We start from the raw sequence: 21,364 nt of genomic DNA on the forward strand, positions 1-21,364 counted from the left end.
TTTGAGTCCAGTATTTTCTGTTGGTCATGGGAGTTCTGTGTTCCAAGTTTGGTTCAATTCCATCATTTATGGAGTTCAGAATGCTCTTTGATTTTAGGTTAACTATAAATCCCAGCAACTACAACTCCCAAATGACAAAATCATAATTTTTGAGTGATGGTCACTCCTTGTGTTGTGAGACGTTTTGTTGCCAAATTCGGTCTGATTTCGTTCATTGGTTCTTTTGTTTTTAAGATACTCATTATGCACAGAGCATAGATGTTGCTGTAATGTATCACTGGGCTTGGCCTCATGTAAGCCACTCTAAGTCCCCTTTGGGGAGATGGTGGCGGGATATAAATAAAGATTATTATTATTATTATTATTATTATTATTTGAAACACAACAAGATGAGTCCACAGCAGACACTCTGCTGGATGTTGAATTATTATTATTATTATTATTATTATTATTATTATTATTATTATTATTTTGCTTTTGAAAACTCTGAATGCAGATCCTGATAGAGACCCCTCCCCAAAAGACAGGTAGTGGTGGGGAAGGACCCATCTATGTGGAAGGATTGCAGCATTGGAGAATGAAGGGTTAACTTTCCCAAGTGGAAATTCCTTCCGCTGTCCCTTGCACAGCCATGGAAGGGATTTTAATTATTAAATGTGGTGCAGTGGAGAGTGGGAGTGGAGAAATCTTTCATCCTTCCCCATCCTGGCCAAGATCTGGCAAGTTCCTTTGATCAGACGATCTTGCAAATCACCACTGAATAGCGCAACCTTAACAAATACCCATTTATCTGAAAATCAAAGTTGCAAAGCATTTCCAAATTAATTTCGATGAAAACCCCTCCATAATAGAACCCAGGCCAAGACAAAGCCCCAGGCATCGCTTAGGCGCACAATAGCCCCATCTGATAAGCTGCACGTCTAGGAAGAGAATATGTGTTTGTGCCAAAGCAAAGGAAGTGGGTGAAGGCAAGCTGTCTTCTCCCCAGCGCCGTCCTTCCACGCCACCCACCTCTGTTCCTGACAGATGGGCATCTCGTCAAAAGCAGCGTTCTGAAGCTATGGAGGCCTTCCATGAAGAAAGTCCACTCATGGAGAACACATGCTATGTACTCAAACCACTTTGATAAATAAGGTGATTCTATACATGTGTCCGTTGCTACAGCTTTAAGTACAAAAAAAGGAAAAATGTTTAAGACATACGTGTGTCTGTGTGTATCTATATAAATAAAAATGTAATGTTCGTTTGTGGGATTAACCTAACTCGAAAACCACTGGATGAAATGACACAAAATTTGGACACTACACCCCTAACAGACCAATGAGTGAACATCACTCATAACCCCCCCCCCCCAAAAAAAGAACAGTGGAAAGGACTTAAAAACCCCGAAATGCTAAATGACGATACAGAAAAAAGGGAAGGAAAAGGGAGGGAAGGAAGGGGAGAAAGAAAGAAGGAAGAAAAGAAAGAGAGAAGGAAGCATGGAAGCAAAGAGCAAAGGAAGGAAGGAAAGAGGTAGAGAAGGAAGAAAGGAGGAAAAGAGGAAAAGAAAAGGAATGGAAAGAAAGGGGTAGAGAAAGAAGGAAAGAAAAAAGAAAAGGAAGGAAAAGGGGGAGAAGGAAGAAGAGAAAGAGAGGGAGAAAGAGTGAGGGAAGTAAAGACAGAAGGAAGGATGGAAGCAAAAAGCAAAGGAAGGAAGGGAAGAGGTAGACAAGGAAAGAGAAAGAGGAAATGAAAATGGGAGATGGAAAGAAAGAGGTAGAGAAGGAAGGAAGGAGGGGAGGAGAGAAAAAGGAAAGGAAGGAAAGGAAAAAAGGAAAAGAAGGAGAAAGGGAAGAAATGAGAGAAAGAGAGAAAGAGGGAGGGAATGAAAGACAGAAGGAAGGATGGAAGCAAAAAGCAAAGGAAGACAGGAAAGAGGTAAAGAAGGAAAGAGAAAGTGGAAAAGAAAAAGGGGGAAGGAAAGAAAGAGGTAGAGAAGGAAGGAAGGAAAGAAAAAAGGAAAGGGAAGGAAAGAAAAAAGGAAAGGAAGGAAAGAGGGAGGGAGGGAAGTAAAGAGAGGAAGAAGGATGGAAGCAAAAAGCAAAAGAAGGAAGGAAGGAACGAAGTAGAGGAAAAGAAAAGGGAGGAAGGAAAGAAAGAAAGAGGCAGAGAAGGAAGGAAGGAGAGAAGGAAAGAAAAAAGGAAAGGAAGGAAAGAGGGAGAGAAGGAAGAAAGGAGAGAAAGAGAGAAGGAATGAAAGACAGAAGAAAGGATGGAAGCAAAAAGCAAAGGAAGGAAGGAAGGGAAGAAGTAGAGAAGGAAAGAGAAAGAGGAAAAGAAAAAGGGGGAAGGAAAGAAAGAGGTAGAGAAGGAAGGAAGGAGAGAAAGAGGGAGGGAAGGAAAGACAAAAGGAAGGATGGAAGCAAAAAGTGAAGGAAGGAAGGAAAGAGGTAGAGAAGGAAGGAAGGAGAGAAAGAGGGAGGGAAGGAAAGACAAAAGGAAGGATGGAAGCAAAAAGTGAAGGAAGGAAGGAAAGAGGCAGAGAAGGAAGAAAGGAGAGAAAGGGAAGGAAAAGAAAAGGGGAGGAAGGAAGGAGATAGAGAAAGAAGGAAGGAGAGAAGGAAAGAAGAAAGGAAAAGGAAAGAGGGAGGGAAAGGAGAGAAAGTAGGAGGGAAGGTTGGCCACAGCAACGCGTGGCAGGCACAGCTTGTGTGTGTGTGTGTATCTGCTTAGGAAAGGGAGCATATTCCGGCATGTCAAGAAATCAGCCCATCTGGCTCCAAAGGCATTGTCTAAAGCCCGCCTCTATTAATATTGAAGATCTTGACACAGCAGTCGGCCCCAGCGCTCGCCAGCTGGAGCCATTCGGTGCTCTCTGCCGCTGCGTCCTGCCCAGCTCTGCCCACGCATTTTCTCCAGCACAGCTGCTTGACAACAAGAGTGTGGCTTTGGCTGCAACAAAGACAGAAGCTATTAGCGGAAGGAAACCCAATTCATCTCTCCCAACTGCAAAATGTCAAACTCAGCTGGACTTTGTCAATTCAAAAACGTCAGCATTTATCTAATTAGCGCATTCATTTCGCCGCGGCCAGCTTGGAGAAAAGCTAAAAGTTGTCAGTGCCTGTAGATATTAAAATGGCAGAGCTATTACCGGCTCAAGTGACATTTTTCTCGCTCCGTCCCATCAACCATTCAAACGGCAATCTATGATTTTCACTGCAATTTCAGGTCAAACATCACTATTACGAAATGATGTGGCTAACAGAGAGCAAGGAGTTGTGTCGGTGCGAACATTTTCAAAGACGAGTCAAAGAATGTGTCAGTTCAAAACGAAGGCTGTATTCAGACGTAACCCAAACTGTGGTTCATAGCATTAAGGGATGTCCTAATGGCTCGTGTGGTCCTTCCCAATCATCCCAGTCACATTTAACCATCCTTTTCAGAAAACTCTGACATTCACATTGGTTGCCTGTCTTTGCCTCCAAACCAAGAGAAGGCATGTCTATCTGCCATAACTACACGCATGTGAAACCCAGACCCCTTCCACACAAATGAATAAAGTTCCACATTATCTGCTTTGAACTGGAATATATGGCAGTGTTGTTCCCAGAAAACCCAGTTCAAAGCAGATATTGTGGGATTTTCTGTCTTGATATTCTGGGTTATATGGCTGTGTGGAAGGGCCCCTGGAAATCAAATGGGTTTTGTGCTAACCCACAGATCTGTACATTAATTTATTATTATTATTATTATTATTATTATTATTGTTTAATGTTAATAACAACCCATTAATAGGGTTATTACCTATTATTACCTATAAAAATAGTCATCAAGTGTAGCTAATTAAAATCTGTCTATATAATGAAGTGCTACTAGTCAGCCGCCTTCCCCAATCACCCCTAATTTTCCCAAACTAAAAGAAAGGACATCTAGGTTATTCATTTCTTGAGACGCCACTCTTTTGATAGTTGTTGGGAAGAAGGAAGGAAAGGTCCTGCTGCCTGGTAAGGATGGGCAGGAAGGAAAAAGCTGAATGAGCAAGAAGAGAGAAAAACCAGTAACTAAGGGGCCCACACAGATGCATAAAATTCCACATTATTATTATTATTATTATTATTAATATTAATATTAATATTAATATTCCGCCCTTTTCACCCCACAGGGGACTCAGAGCGGATTACATTGTACATATACATGGCAAACATTCAATGCCATAGACAAACAACATATATAGACAGACTCTCAGAGGCTATTTAGCAATCCAGCTTTTTCATGAGGGTATTCTGGCCACCAGGGGAGCTGTCATTTCACCGTCCATTTGTGACACTGAAGTACTTCCTCATTCTTTGCATACTTGCTGGAGATTTTTATGGCCTCGTAAATTATTTAAATTAGCCTCCCCACATAAGTGGTACCTTAATTTCCTACTTGACAGATGTAACTGTCTTTCGGGCTGCAAAGGTCAACAACAAGCTACACAAATTGGTCAGATGCTCACTCCGACCCGGGCTGGCTTCAAACTCATGACCTTTTGATCAGTACTGATCTTAATGCAGCTGACTCCCAGTCCAGTGCTTGAACTGGATCATATGCCAGTGTGGACTCAGATAACCTAGTTCAAAGCAGATATTGTGAATTATCTGCCTTGATATTCTGGGTTATATGGCTGTGTGGAAGGGCCCTAAGAAAAAGAATCTAAGGGCAGAGAAAGAAAAAGCAAGTAGCAGCACGAGGTGGGGTAGGGTAAATAAAACTTTGCGAAGTTGCATACCTTTGCACAGGCCCGTTGCCAGGATTTTGATTCGGGGGGGGGGGATTAGTTTGATTGGGGGGGGGGATGAGTCTGAGTGACAGAGGGTCTATCCTAACAAACCTTTTGTATCGTTACCCCAATACCCCGATGCATATGGGATATATGGAGCATGATGATCAGATCATGATATGAATAAACATAACAGTTTAAATAATGTACCAGTAAGGCCTTCTCACGGACCACTATGAGAATTTCAGGGGGGGGGGCTGAAGCCCCTCAAGCCCATCCCCCACCCCCACCCCCCGGCTACCTGCCTGCCTTTGCAAGTAGTTTATACACACAGTTCAAGCCAATTTTAAACTGTGGGTTGAAGACAAGGTCCTAACAGCATGCTAGCAATTCAGATGTCAAAGCAAGCTATGGCTTGTTGATTTTCAGTAATCAAAGCAAGCTATGCTTACTGAAAATGTAGAGGGAAGGAAGTAATCCAAGTACAACCTTGTGGAATCAAACCACTAGCTAATTTATGGTCTCTGGTTGCATCCAATTTAGAAGAAAGTCTAGGTCTCTCACGACCCATACATTGTGGGAAAAGATAATCATCAACCTAATTTTCAAATCTCCCCCATGCGCTTTGAATATGGAAAACAAATATTAGCTCTTATTCCATCTCTTGCAGCTTACTCCAGAGTTGGAGAGCTTCTGCAAGGACTAGGAAGCTACCATTCCCAGTCTGCAACACAGAACCGCTTACAAAGTTAATGCCTGCTTAATAAGCTGGACTGTGAGGTGTAGTTACGAGCAGGAGTCAAGCTACACAGCAATGAAACTATGCAAAGTTTAGTTATTGTGCCAAGGACAGATGCCCCTGTGGACTCTGTATTACGGTGAGGGCTGAATGTGTAGCCAGGCAGATCACTGGAAGGAAGAACAGACGCTGCTAGTACACTCAGGAGCCCTGTGGGCCCATTGCGATGAATGGAAAAGTTAACGGCATGGGAAGAAACGCAAACATTTCAAGTCTCTCAAGGCCTTTAGAACTGCAGTTACAAGCCAGAACTCAAAAGCCACAGGACTTAAAACCACCACCGATATGCCTTTATTGTACAAGCCCTCTGGATTCTGGCATTTTAAAAACCCCGTCCCTATCCACTCAAGGTCTGGCTCCTATTGCTTGCACATCACTTTAGATCTCTGCGTCTGATGACTGAACTCATGACTGAACTGAACAGCTGCCTATCAAAAACAGAACAAAACTAGAGCAGTTAAGGAAACACATATATTCTGTACATTTTGTGAGCCCCAGGATACACTTGGAACTGGTCAACTGAGACCAACCAAGTTCTGGAGAAGAAGGAAAAGGGTAACAATCTGTATCTGGGGACTCTCCCATAGCAAAAAAGGCAAAACAGCCCTCTCTGGAACTGCATAAGATGGGAATTGGGGGACCGTCCCCTGCTATTGCTGCCAAGTATGCCACCATGGCATACCTGGGGAACTATTTGTATCTAAAGTCAACACATTTCCGCACCTACACAACACTTCTGCAAGTCTTCCAGGGCACCAAGCTGCACATCTTGTTTTCAACAACAACAAAATGTCAATTTCGTGTTGTCATGGGGAGCTTACGGAATGACTCATGGCCCATGGCACCCATGCTACATCCCTGTGCATAAACACTACAGCTATTGAGCCAAAATGAAGTGTAGTTCAATGTTTTTTCGGGTCCTCAGATAACACTGAACTTGAAATTCAGATTACTAAGTTCAAGGAAAAGTCTTTGTAAAAAGACAGTTTGCAGGCATGTGGATTGGCCCAAAAAAGTAACAACAATGACTACAAACAGCCAACATGTGAGAATAGTATATAATAATAATAATAATAATAATAATAATAATAATAATAATAATCAACAACAACAACAACAACAACAACATCATCATCATCATCATCATCATCATCATCATCATCATCATCATCATCTTTATTTATACCCCGCCACCATCTCCCCAAGGGGACTCGGAGTGGCTTACATGAGGCCAAGCCTGACAGCACATCAATAGAACAAAAAACAATAAGCAAAAACAATACAATTAATATAACTCACATGTAAACAGTAACATACAAGGATATTTTTTAAAATCTATGGCAAGGCCAAATGTAATAATTTAAAATTTAAAAAATAAACGCTGGGCCTGAACAGAGGAAGGATGTATCTGATAAGAGGGTTTTAAAAGAAATGAAGGGAGAACAACCCAACGAGTAGTTAAAGTGCTTCTGAGGACATTTTGCTGGGAATTATTTCCTTATTCAGGGAAGGTACACTGGAACAGCCATGTTTTCAGGCTCCTCCTAAAGACTGCCAATGTGGGGGCTTGCCTGATATCCTTAGGAAGTGAGTTCCAGAGTCAGGGGGCCACCACAAAGAAGGCCCTCTCCCTCGTCCCCACCAATCATGCCTGTGAAGGGAGCAGGAGCAAGAGCAGGACTTCTCCAGATGATCGAAGATGGGTTCGTACACAGAAATGTGGTCACTGGTGTGAGAGGAATAATAATAATAATAATAATAATAATAATAATAATAATAATAATAACTACTTTATTATTATTATAAGGAAGACTGAGCAAAGGAAGATTTTGAATTGTGGTATTGGAGGAAAATTCTGAGAGTGCCATGGACCGCAAGAAGATCCAACGAGTCCATACTTCAGGAAATAAAGCCCACCTGCTCATTGGAGGGAAGGATATTAGAGGCAAAGATGAAGAACTTTGGCCACATCATGAGAAGAAAGGAAAGCTAAGCGAAAACAATTATGTTGGGGAAAATGGAAGGAAAAAGGGAGAGGGGCCGACCAAGGGCAAGATGGATAGATGGTATCATTGAAGTGACTGGCATGACTCTGAAGGAGCTGGGGGTGGTGATAGCCGACAGGGAGCTCTGGCGTGGGCTGGTCCATGAGGTCACAAAGAGTTGGAAGCGACTGAATGAATAAACAACAACAAAACTTTATTTTTATATCCCGCCACCATCTCCCCAAGGGGATCCGGGGCGGCTTACAAGGGGACAAGTCCAAAAATTACAGATAACAAAATTGAAGCTGGGTCTGGGCTCAAGTAAGTGCAATGATTCTTAAGTAGGGCCGAGGAAAGTGCAAAAATTCAAATTGGCCAGGCTAGAGGGAATACCTTTGGCCATGAAGTGTTGAGTTTACTGGGAGGAGGGCCGAACTAAAGTGCGGGAGTTTAAATAGGGTTGAGCCAGTTCTCTGGTAAACTGCCTAATCAAAAGCACAATGAAACATCCAAGTTTTTAAGTCTTTGTGGAAAATGGCCAAGGTGGGTGTTTGTCTGATCTCCCTAGTGAGGGAGTTCCAGAGCTGGGGGGCCACCACTGAGAAGGCCCTCTCCCTCGTCCTCACAATTTGTGCTTGAGATGGCAGTGGAAGTGAGAGAAGAACTTCCCTGGATGAACTTAGGGTATGTGTTGGTTCATAGGGAAAGATCCGATTGCGAAGATAGGTAGGTCCTGAATCGTTTAGGGCTTTGTAGGTGATAACCTGCACCTTGAATTGGGACTGAAAACTTATTGGAAGCCAGTGGAGCTGTTTAACCCAGAGGGTTGACTGCTCCCTGTAACTAGCTCCCGTTAGCAACCTGGAATATTATGTAACTGGTGTGAGAGCTGGATCCCAACGCCATACATTCATGAATGTAATTGTCAACCTTCTCTTCTGCCTCTCTCACCCCAAGCCAATATTTGCTATATAGGGAGGTTGGCCTACTTTTCGAAGCTGATAAAAGAATTACAGTAAGGTCATGTCATGTGAAGCACCATAGATTCCTCACAGAGCCATATAAAGGCCAAGCATCATTAATATTCTTGCCCTCGTCGAGAAGAGCACAAGGCAGAACAGAGGCCATTTGCTACTGCAGTTCTGCAACGTAATGTGGACCAAACTACGACAATCTGGGAGACAGAGATGGCAAGTTTTTGCTGGGGAATAAAAAAATGCTCCACTCTCATAGTATACTACTCAACCTTTCTGTCTCCTCCTTACTCTTGGAAAATATAGAAGAAAGGATTGTCCAGGTAAAGGGAAAGCTAGCCTTAAATAACTTTTATCTGTAGAGCAATTGTGACTCTGAATCCAAAGGCTATAATTATGCAATGCCCAAAATGCTATCATTATGATACTAGATCACAATGTTAACCAGTGATACAATACTGAGTTTGCAATGATCTGAATCAACTTTTCACAAATATAATTAAGTGCTCTCATATCTGGAATGGAACAGAACAATTCTAACAATAAGTGAATAGAATTGAACGGAAACCAACATTTATTTTTAACGTTGTGGACTGACATACTTAGTTGAACTCTAGATGAGCTACTATGCAGTAGAATTAAGTATGCTAGAGTTAAGTGCTACTTGGAAAGAAGAGGAGATGAAAGCTCACAGAAACTATGCAGCGGCAGTTATCCAAAACAATAATACGCTTCCATATTGATTCTGCTTCTGTAGTATCTTGTCCCCTACTTTTCAAAGACAAGTGTGTAGGAAATAGCAACCTTCTTCAAGGTTCCGCTAGTAATTTGCTTGTATATGATTCTGTTTTGCTTACTGTATTATATATGTATGTTTTGGTATGCAGCTTTCCTTTACTCTATATTTTTTGATGTTGTGGGAGGGGCTGCAGACCACATGATCAGATCTGAGATTGCTCAGAGCTCAGACTCCATTTTAGAGGACACTCCATTAAACTCTCAGAATGTAAGGATGTTGCTGTTGATTCTACAACAGATGCCCCGTGTTATCTCCCCAGTTAAACCACTTCAAAACCTATCTTTAACTGGATTGACAATTATGTACCTGTATGCTGAATATATGAAGGTTGTGAGTAAACCAAATATGTTACTTTTAACAAAGTCTATTTTATTTTTCTCTCTTTAGAGCATAATATAGAAAAAATATGTTTTACTAGCCATCCCCTGCCACGCATTGCTGTGGCCCAATCTCGTGAGCTGGAAAATAAAGTAATGAGAAAGTGTTGGTTTCTAATATATGTAATGCTTGTGGAATAAAAGTACTTCTTGTTGTTTTTTTTGTCAGTGTTGATGTGGAGATTGTCTGGTTTGCCTACTCTGGAACATGCAACATATCATTTTCCTTCTTTAAGGGTCCCTTTCAAATCTATGATACTATATATGTCATATACATATGTGTGTGTGAATCATATATATCTATCAATATCTGTGGCTGGATGGCTCTTTGTCAGGAGGGCTTTAATTATGTTTTCTTGCCCTGGTGAAGGGAGTTGGACTCGATGGCCTTAAGTATTTTCTGTTGGTCATGGGGGTTCTGTGTGGGAAGTTTGCCCCAATTCTATCCTTGGTGGATTTCAGTTTGTAGGTGTACTATGAATCCCAGCAACTACAACTCCCAAATGTCAAGGTCTATTTCTCCCAAATTCCATCAGTTTCATATTTGGGCATATTGAGTGTTCATTCCAAGTTTGATCCAGAACCAACATTGTTTGAGTCCACAATGCTTTCTAGATATAGGTGAACTACAACTCCAAAACTCAAGGTCAATGCCCACCAAACCCTTCTAGTGTTTTCTGTTGGTCAGGGGAGTCCTGTGTGCCAGGTTTGGTTCGATTCCATTATTGTTGGAGTTCAGAATGCTCTTTGATTATAGGTGAACTATAAATCCCAAAAACTCTCAAATGACAAAATCATAATTTTTTGAGTGATGGTCACTCCTTGTGTTGTGAGACGTTTTGTTGCCAAATCTGGTGTGATTTCGTTCATTGGTTCTTTTGTTTTTAAAGTACTCATTATGCACAGAGCATTTATATATAGATAGATAGATGGTAGAATAGATATGTTTTGGGGCACTGAAGAAAACACTTCTGAAGAACTGCTATATTTTGTACATTGGCATGATCTCTGTTTCGAACCGATCAGAAACAACTAGGTTATCAGTCTAACAACTGGAAATCAAATTGCTTTGCATAGGCAGATGTGGTCATATACCACTGAAGAGATTTTACTCAAATGGGTTTTTGGCTCTTCTCTGGAAGATCATAGTTTTACAAAATGTTGTGATTTTCAAATGGTTAAGTATGCCATTTTTTTTCTCCAAAAGATTATGGAGATTCTGGTTTTCCAAAAAAGTGCTTCTCCTGTGTAAAGCTGAAGGGCTTTTTGTTTTTGTTTTTTTGTCGTGTCAGGAGTGACTTGAGAAACTGCAAGTCGCTTCTGGTGTGAGAGAATTGGCCATCTGCAAGGACGTTGCCCAGGGGACGCCTGGATGTTTTGATGTTTTATCATCCTTGTGGGAGGCTTCTCTCATGTCCCCGTATGAGGAACTGGAGCTGACAGAATGAGCTCATCCACGCTCTCCCCGGATTCGAACCTGCGACCTGTCAGTCTTCAGTCCTGCCGGCACAGGGCTTTAACCCACTGTGCCACTGGGGTTGAAGCATCTTGTGTAAAGTTGAAGTGTCCAGAGATCCTCATGAAATGTGAGTATGAAGAAGAAGGGAGAAAAATAGAATAGGTAGAGAGGGAAGGATGAGAGGTGGGGGAGAAATGGGACTGATTTCCATTGACTCCTCATGCCCATTCCATCCCCTCCTGCCCACATTTCTGGCCATTCCTTGGGAACCCCAAAAGCAAAGTCTTATGGGGTAGGCACTTCGGGCTGACATGGGTGAGGAACTCTCTTGCATAAACTCAGTACTGGATACTGTCATCATTATCATCACATGAAACTAAACTGTGTGATGCACTCAAAGTGTTCAGAGCCCTACTTAGCAATCTTTACAACTATCCTTTAAGGTGAGTAAATATTTTAATTTCCATATTGGTAGTGGGAGGGTGAGACTGTCAGTGGAAGCAGCTCTCTCAACACTTATTTGCGGAGGGAGGATTTAAACCAGCCTTTCCAGCTCACACTCCTAGACAACACACAATTCTAGCACCTCGTTCTGAAAATGCAAATTTGTCTAACCCACCACTCTCCAGAAAGGCCCATGGAACCAGTAAAATAATTCTAGCACAGCCAACAAGGCATACATACAATCATAATTTTGCTTATTTTGGACATAAAAGGTTTGGGGTGAGTTACCTGTCATTTGTCTCAGCACATTTGGTCCAATCAGATAGTGGCAGCTTCTCGTTGTCTCCTGGTTTCCATTTGTACAAGTAAATCTTCCCACTTTCTGTCCCTATTGCAATGATGTAGCTACCAAAAGAGGGCAATGTTTTGGTTATTATGCCACCTCTTACCCAGTCCCACATATGTAACTTTGGAATCATGTTGCACATTTTAATTGCCATTTTCCAATTCTATGCAGGAGAGCATGCAACTGAACACAGAACAAGAACTACATGTTATTATAAGCAGCAAAGCCAAAGAGAACTTTAAGCTCATCTGCATAATTCAGATTTAATGAGTTATAAAGGTGTACATCTGCCAATATGGATTATAAAGAGAGTATGTTACAGCCACGTGCCTCCTTTCTAAGCACAGGACATATGTACAACCACCTCCTGTAATAGCTAGAATGCCCCCCCCCCCCCCCCAATTTGTTCATATGTAAGAATCGGCATCTACTTAAATATAGCCAAGTTTCATGAAATTGTTTTCAAAAATAAGCCACAAAAATGCATCCCAGAAGCACTGCATACTTTTGAGGTTGCATCAAAATAGGGAATGAGGAAGACTGAGCAGTACTGAAAGAGTGTCTTATGAAGACTGGTGAGATGGGTGAAAATGGAGGATTTAAGTACAAAAAGCAAGAACATGCACCTCATGCACCCCATTTCTAACCCATATATTATCACTTTCAGTCTAAACCCAGATTCAATTTACTGGTTGACAAACACGACAACATGTTGTGTCAGGAGGCATTCCCAGGAACATATACATTTGCTGAAGCCAGGTTTTTAAATGTCGTTGTGTTACTGTTAATGTTTATTGCTTATTTTCTGTTAGGAGTTTTATTTTTATTGTTTGTATTCCTTGTTATTGTTTTCATTACTGATGTATTGTGGGCTCTGTGGAGGTGACTGTGGAGCCCTATTCTTGATCTGCATCTTCTCCCACAGTGAGGGCATTTGTTTCCAGGTGGAAGGCGGTCCCGGTTGGGGTTGACTTGACATGCCTTCCTCTTGACATGTTTCTCTCTTTCACATTCCATTCGCGCCTCTTCAAATTCTACAGCACTGCTGGTCACAGCTGACCTCCCAGTTCTCGGTGTCTATGCCGGAATTTTTAAGGTTGGCTTTGAGTCCATCTTTAAATCTCTTTTCCTGCCCACCAACATTCTGTTTTCCATTCTTGAGTTCGGAGTAGAGCAACTGCTTTGGGAGACGGTGGTTGGGCATCCGGACAATGTGGCCAGTCCAGCCGAGTTGATGGCAGAGGACCATCGCTTCAATGCTGGGGGTCTTTGCTTCTTCCAGCATGCTGACATTTGTCCGCTTGTTTTCCCAAGAGATTTGCAGGATTTTTCGGGGGCAACGCTGATGGAATCGTTCTAGGAGTTGCATGTGACGTCTGTAGATAGTCCACGTCTTGCAGGCATATAGCAGGGTTGGGAGCACAATGGCTTTATAAACAAGCACCTTGGTATCCCTACGGGTGTTTCGGTCCTCAAACACTCTCTGCTTCATTCAGAAAAATAGCTGCACTTGCAGAGCTCATGGTAACAGTAAACAAAAAGGAATTTAATTGCATTGAAGATCAGCACCCTAACTCCTCCCAACAAACTATTACTTGATGGAACAGATGGAAGTTCTGAATTTAACTGGGATTATCTCGATTCCTTCCAAAGAGATCCTCTTTCTTGTGTCCTTTTTCTAAATTTGACTTATGTCATAACCTCTTATTTAAGTCTCTTTTCTTCTTCAAACTCTAGACTTTGTTCCTAAATACTTAGAACTTGTTTCTCTAAGTCCAAAAATTAGTTTCCTCAACTCTTGACATGGAAGAGCCTCTGAGCTCCTTGGCACCATCAGAATGACTGGCTGCAAAGGACTGCAAGCTCCACCTTGGGGCAGGGAGGCGTGACAGGGGTTTCTTAAAGGAACAGGGTAAAAGCCTCTTTGGGGGCATGACAACTGCATTTGTGCTCACTGGCTACAATCATTTCTTTCTGTCCTGGAAATGTGATGCAGAGCAGCAGCCAATGTTTCATTAATCATCACTCCATGATCATCACTGTCAGTAGCACTCCACTAGATCACACTAGCCCTTTGTGGGACCAACATTGACTTCAATAACCCTATCATGAGTTATACCATGCCTCCCATCCTTCGTTTAAGTACATATAACTGAAGTAAAATGGTTCCTGTAATGGCCGTTTTTACTAGTAATGTTTCATAAATAAAAAAAAATCGCACAACATGTTGTCATGTTTGTTGACCAGGAAAATGAATCTGAGTTGCAAAACGACAAGAAAGCAAAGGTATAAACAAAACTTTGAAACATTCTGTAGAAACCAGAGGGAGTGAATTAATTTGGTTATAACTGGGAACCAATTTTCTTCGCTGGGATGTTGGAGAGGCCAGAGGAATGGCCAAAAATGCCCATACAAAACAAAACTAAGAAGTTAGTTCAAAATAACTTCTAGTTCTGAAGAAAAGGTATTTTGTGATGGCATGGCAAACCTACTTAAAACCCATTGCCATTTCTGGGAGGTTCCAGAATAGCAATTCACTTTGATCCCACCGCATTATCACAGGATGTCTGTGCCCTAAACCACTGGAGAAATTACAATGTTTAGCTGGTATTGCACCACCTGACATCCGCCGTGGAGTAGCAACCAATAGTGAAAGAACCAAGGCAGTGACATCTCCGACCCATCCTCTGTTTGAGTATCAGCCAGCACACCAACGACTTAAATCAAGAAATAGTTTTCTAAGATCTACAGAGACACTCACTGGAACACCTCAGCAAGCAAAAGTCCAAAAGTGGCAGGCTCAAACCCAGAACCTCAATCAATGACTAACACCAAATGAGGGATTCCCTCCTGGGCACACAGAAAACTGGGCGACTTGGAAGGCGCTGAACAGACTGCGCTCTGGCACCACGAGATGCAGAGCCAACCTTAAGAAATGGGGCCACAAAGTGGAATCCACGACATGCGAGTGTGGAGCAGAGCAAACCACAGACCACCTACTGCAATGCAACCTGAGTCCTGCCACATCGACAGTGGAGGGCCTTCTTGCAGCAGCACCAGAGTCACTCCAAGTGGCCAGCTACTGGTCAAAGAACATTTAATAGAATACTAAGTCTGCAAATGTTGCGTTTTGTTGGTTTGTGTGTCTGTTATTAATACAACTGTTTTGGTTCGCTCCTGACATGATAAACATATAAATCCCGCCCTTGCCCCCTTTAAAGGACTATCAAGGGGAGAAGGAATCAGATTTAAAAAAGGTTTTAGGAGTTGTATGTGGCCTAAGGACATCTTTTATCATACATGCATCAAGTGGCTTGGTTTTGAAAAGTCACATAACATCAGAAGTCATTGGCAAAACAGTGCCCTGGTAACATACCTCCCATCAGAAGCAAGCACGTGACTGGCACTAACAGCAGTGACAGAATCTCCAACATCCAGGGCTGTTGAACAGAGGTGTATCAGTCCCGTGGCATTCTCTTTATTCTCCTCTTCTGAACAACATTTGCCCCAGATCATAACCTGTTTGAAATGCACAAATAAATCATCATTGTTTTCACAATTCACTGAAACAGACAGATCTAAGGAGGATCACACGCCTGAAACAGCTAAGGTTTTAACTTTGTGAAATGCACCTTGCCACCCACATATGCTGAGAGAAAGTAGCCGCCTTCCATGCATGACAGCAGGATTTTCTTTGATAAGGTCATGCTACATTTCTATCTCATTTTTATTCCAGTGAGATCAGTAGCACACATGACTGTCCTCCTCCTCCTCACTTGTATCGTCAGCACAACGCTGGAAAGTAGGTCAAGCTGAGAGAGAGAGTGACTGCGTCAAGGTCACCCAATGTATTTCATTGCTAAATAAGTTTCAAAGTTCTTTCAAAGCCCATTTAGAAGTTCTAAATAATATACCATACTATTTCTCTCAACTGAGGGCCCTTCTACATAGGCCCTAAAATGCGGAAGGAACCGGGATAAGGGGTGCATGTGGCTAAATGATGTTTGCCAAAAATGAGCGCTAGATCGCATTAGCGGCCAAATAACACATGTTTAAAAAGTGTACTTAAAGTTCGATTTTGGCTGAAAAATGCACATATTCGCATGACATCCCTGCACTCAAGGAAAACATGACTTTATCCCTATACACTGGTATGGACTGCTCCAGGACATGTGCAAATCTTAAAGCAGCTGATGAGAGCTGTAAACAAACGGTGCCATGGACACACAGGTGGCTAAATGGAAGCACAATTGGAAAGCAATTCCCATGAGAACTCTCTGCAGCCATTTCTTTGTTTTCATATTTATGAAATTAAACAGAGCTTGAATTTGCACAGTGGGCACCAGCGTGACAGGCAAGCGACCCCAAAGGAGAGCAGTGTTCACAAGGGAAAAAGCAAATGCAGCAAGAGGGTGATGAGAGATAATGACAAGGAATCTGCTTGTGTGCATATTCAGATATCCACATCAGAGCTTATGAGTTCTAGCATATTTCGGAGAATCAATTTTTTAAAAAAGTAAAAGTAAACTTCTGCTGGATGTCCCCTGTCCATCTTGCGGATTTCTAAAATCTGCCACAAATGAATGTGTCAGGACGGTGGGGGAGCATTTACTAGAACTGACATCTCCAAGTTTGGATTTCTTTTTTGCCGCACTTCTTTGTCCCAGATTATGAAGCTGTCTCGAAGTGCCCTGAATGACACTAAACATTTTAAGGTCCTGTCTTTCTCCACATCCATTCAAACAGCTGCTGCTGCTGTTTCTTCTTCTTCCCCTTCCCCTCCTCATCTCCCCCTTCTTCTTCTTTTAGAGTTCAAGTTTACTCTTGTCTGATTTTGGAAGGTAAGCAGCATCATGTTTGTCTTGTAGTTGGATGGAAGATACCAGGAATCTTTGGAAATGGCTCGGAAAGTATCCTGCCTGGATCATCAAGAGACACTCCTAAGTAGAGATGATAATACTAGGATTGATGGACCAGTTGTCTCACTCTGTGCCTTGACTTCCTAATATGAACCAATAATAATAATAATAATCTTTATTTATACCCCGCCACCATCTCTCCCAACGGGGAATCGGGACGGTTTATATGAGGCCAAGCCTGAACAACAAATCACAACAAAATAAAACCAAAAACACAAGCAACAGCATAATAATTACATAGAAACATATAATACAGTGAGCAATCTAAGAAAACAATATAGACAATCACAATGACAATGGGCGGGCCGCATGTGCAGGATAAAATGTTAAAAACTCAGGGTGAGATAAAAGAGGAGCAGGTTATTTATGAAAGAGAGCTCAAAAAATGAGGTTGTAGAGCCAAACTTTCTCACAAGGGGGGGGGCGTGCACTCCAGTGACAAAATGTTGAGGGGACCAAAAGTGAGGTGTGTGCCTACTCACCAAAGGCGCAGTGGAAAAGCCAGGTTTTAAGGTTCTTTTTAAAGGTTTCTAAGGTGGGGGCTTTCCTAATCCCTCCAGGTAAAGAGTTCCAGAGACAAGGGGCCACAGAGGAGAAGGCTCTCTCCCTTGTACCCACTCGACGAGCCTGTGAAACTGGCAGGGGCAAAAGGAGGGCTTCCCCCGAAGATTGAAGGGCCTGGGTTGGTTCATGGAGGGAGATACGGTCACGAAGGTAGGCGGGTCCCAAACCACTACTCAGCAAGTACCACAGCAATAGTGGAGCCCCCGGTGGCGCCGTGGGTTAAACCCCTGTGCCGGCAGGACTGAAGACCAACAGGTCACAGGTTCGAACCCGGGGAGAGGTGGATGAGCTCCCTCTATCAGTTCCAGCTCCTCATGCGGGGATATGAAAGAAGCCTCCCACAAGGATGATAAAAACATCAATTCATCCGGGCGTCCCCTGGGCAACGTCCAATTCTCTCACACCAGAAGCGACTTGCAGTTTCTCAAGTTGCTCCTGACACGATAAAAACAACAACAATACAGCAATAGTGTGCTGTGACATCTAAAAGACACAAGGTCCTATGGTATACATTTTGTGGCTGTTGTGGCATCTCACAGAGTGGATTTATGCCATTCTGCAGTTATATTTAAGTTGCAAAGGGATTCCCTGTTTATTTTACAACTACACACTATTTCATGGCAATTTTCCTCCATAATGAAAGAAAAGGAAAGACAGCTTTTTAAAAACACAAGATATAACAGAAAACTGGCACAGAGGTATGTCTGACTATAAATAGCTAGTCCTCCCACTGTCGTCACTGGTATGATGTACAAGAGATAGCTGCTGGCTGTACCCAAAGGCAAAAAAACCTCCACTTTTTTGTTTTTGCTTGCTCACGTCATATACAATGCTCTCCCTTCGTTTCCCAAACGCTTAAGGCTAATTTAGGTACTGCAACATGTCAAAGGAAACCCTCAAAAAAGAAGCAACGTCACCAATCTATCACAATCCTTGGATCTGTCAGTAAGGTAACTGGTCACAGCCAATTCAGAAATAGTCAAAGGCAATCCTTCCAGCCGGAAGATTTTTTTTTAAGGTCACAACCCAAACGCTGGCTTAGATCTGTAGAAAAAGTGAGCAGTAATTTAAACGATAACTTCATGCCTTGGTGGAAAGAGACCTATGGGCCTTCGATGAGAGTGAATTTGAGGGAAAAGCTACAATTCCGAGACTGTTAGCCACTCAATGATAAAAGTAGCTAGAGATAAAACTGGCAGAATTCCTGGTGGACGTCATGGAAGCTTTGGCTCTATGAAAACCGTGACCACTAAGCAAATCATATCACAAAAAAGTACATTCTACTGTTGTACAAGGTATAAAAGTAAGGGACTGACTGTTAAGGATTATTTGGAAATCTGTTCATTTCCAATAAAGAAAGGACCTTGCAGAAAACTGCAGGCAGCTTAAGGAAAAATAACAACCAAGGGCATGGAAGATTTTTTTTTCCTGCGACGAGAATGATGTTTAAAAGAAATTGCTTGTTAGCAGCATCCGTATATAAAGACGGCGAGATCTAAAGTTCATGTTTCCTCTGTCAGCAGTGAGGCCAAAGTCTCTAATCACAAACTACAAACCAGGACTGGATAAAATATAAGCATGCACAGATGTCTATGGAGGAGAGTATAAATGAGCATCCCATTAGTCTTCGATGCTTCAACAATCCAATTATTGGCCGGCATCCCCCTTTTCATTCCTTCCCAGAACATCTATCCACAGTTACGGATACTCATCACATCTTATCATCACATTTTTTGCCCCCTGCCTACCCTCTTGTTCTATTTCTGCTGTCAGACTTTAGACTTTAAGCTCCTGTTGGCAGGAGCCAATGGCACTACAGGTTTTATTATAATAGCACAATACTAAATCCTCAATATGTACAATCATTATTTATTTATTTACTATATTTATATCCCATTTTTCTCAACCCTGAAGGTTGAGAAAAGCCGACTCAAGGCGGCTTACCACATAGGCAATAATTCAATGCCTTAAAAAAACAATGTAAAATTAAACATTTAAATTAAAATTAAAATCAAGGTTAAAATACATTAAAACATTTAAAAACATTACAATTACTACTATAAACCACACAATTCGCAATCATAATCAAGGCCATTCTGATAGTCATTATGAAAGGGTCTTTGAGAAATTAGCAATAGCTAAGCAAAGGGCTTTAAATGAAATTAGCAGCACGGAAGAAAGTGTTTTAAAAGCAAGAGGTGACATGTAGAGGTCATACAAAGTTCGAGCTTACATAGGAAGTTGGGTTGTGGTTAAGCGCAAAGTCTGCAGGTGCAAGAAGGTACTTTCCATCAAAAGGTCAAAGGGGGGGGGGGGGGGTTGGAAAGATAGTACTTTCCATGACCAAAAAAACCTTATATTACCTGAGTATAAACGTTTGCAAAATCCGAGGAGGGGCGCGGCAGTATGTGGAAGCACTTAGAGAAGTGCTATCTGTTCACCTCATGCTGATCAGCTTGAATAAACGGTGCCTTACCTGAACCTATTGGACTCCGCGGATTTCTTTGGAAAGGGACCCCGCACACTAAACCCGTGATCCCTTACAGTTACACATAATATATTATATTATGTGCAATGACTACCAGAATGGCTTTGATTATGATTGCAAATAGTGTGGTTTATAGTAGTAATTGTATGTATATACAATACATTACATTACATAATATAATGTAATATAATATATTATATATACATATAAGATTTATAATATCATAATGTAATACAATATAATACTACTAATAATAATATTATAATTATATATTTTATATTACATATAATATTACTAATAATATTACAATATAATGGTATAGTACAATATAGTAATATATAATACTGATAATTTACTACATTAGTAATATAATATATTGTCCTGTAAGCTGCTTTGAGTCCCCTTCGGGGTGAGAAGAGTGGCATATAAATGTTGTAAATAAATAAATAATACTAAATCCATCTATTTCATGATATTATCCTCCAAAGGCTTGATCCCAAAGCCACATTTTCACTCTCTTTCTGAAAGCCAGGAGGAAAGGGTCTGATCTAATATAGCTGGAGAAAGAGTTCCACAGCTGAGGAGCCACCACTGAGAAGGCCCTGTCTCTCATTCCCATCAATCGTGCCTGTGAAGGAGGCGGGACCGAGAGCAGGGTCTTCCCAGCTTATCTTAATCTCCGAGATGGTTCATGGGGGAGATGCATTCAGACAGATAAGCTGGGCTGGAACCATTTAGGGCTTTATAGGCCAAAGCCAGTAGCAGACTGGTAGCCAGTTTAGCTCACGTAACAGGGGGATGGTATGCTCCCTGTATGCCACTCCGGTGAGCAATCTGCCTGCCGCCCATTGGACCATTTGGAGATTCTGAACAGTCTTCAAAGACAACCCTATATAGAGCATGTTGTACTAGTCTATTTGGGATGTAATCAGAGCATGGACTACCAATTAAATTAATGCTTCAGGTGCATTAATTCAACAGGTATCGAACCTAGGGGACCGGGACAAAGATGGGTGCATTGTGTAATTCTCAGAACAGTCAGCAGACACTAAAAGCAAATCAATACAGGTACAAATGTCAGTTTAAAAACAGATTAATAATAGATATACATTGCATCAAACTCAAGAAGTGAATGTCTGACTGAACAGAAGGACTTTGCTATATGGAGAAGCAGAGTCGAAGTGGGTACCAGCCTAACCTCTTGGGGACAGGAATTCTAGGTTGCATCTACACTATCATGGCTTAATGATACGGAAATCTGAAATTTGTAGTTTGTTAAGAACCAGCACTCTGGCACAGAAGGCTAAAGATTCTCTAAAACAACAACTCCCACGATTCTATAGCATCAAACCTTGGCAGTTAAAGTGGTGTCAAACTGCATTAATTCTACAGTATAAACCACCAAAACAATCCTGTTTCTCTCTGCCACCCACCATCCATGCTCTACCCCAGTTGGGACACACAGA

The 21,364-nt window shown here is 41.8% G+C and overlaps 1 protein-coding gene across 1 annotated transcript in view; it reads right to left on the bottom strand.

Annotated features, from left to right (window-relative positions):
- Positions 1-1,107: 1,107 nt before the first annotated feature.
- Positions 1,108-21,364, bottom strand: part of ELP2 (elongator acetyltransferase complex subunit 2) — an 80,039-nt gene continuing 59,782 nt past the window's right edge. The window contains exons 20-22 of the mRNA XM_067467555.1: positions 15,304-15,446; positions 11,870-11,986; positions 1,108-2,934 (exon numbers count right to left, since the gene is read on the bottom strand). Coding sequence (XP_067323656.1) covers positions 2,775-2,934; positions 11,870-11,986; positions 15,304-15,446 — 420 coding nt within the window. The 3' untranslated portion in view covers positions 1,108-2,774. The remainder of the gene's footprint in view (positions 2,935-11,869; positions 11,987-15,303; positions 15,447-21,364) is intronic.

The sequence above is a fragment of the Anolis sagrei genome, chromosome 4 (genome assembly GCF_037176765.1).
Source record: "Anolis sagrei isolate rAnoSag1 chromosome 4, rAnoSag1.mat, whole genome shotgun sequence".
NCBI classification, from domain to species: domain Eukaryota; kingdom Metazoa; phylum Chordata; class Lepidosauria; order Squamata; family Dactyloidae; genus Anolis; species Anolis sagrei.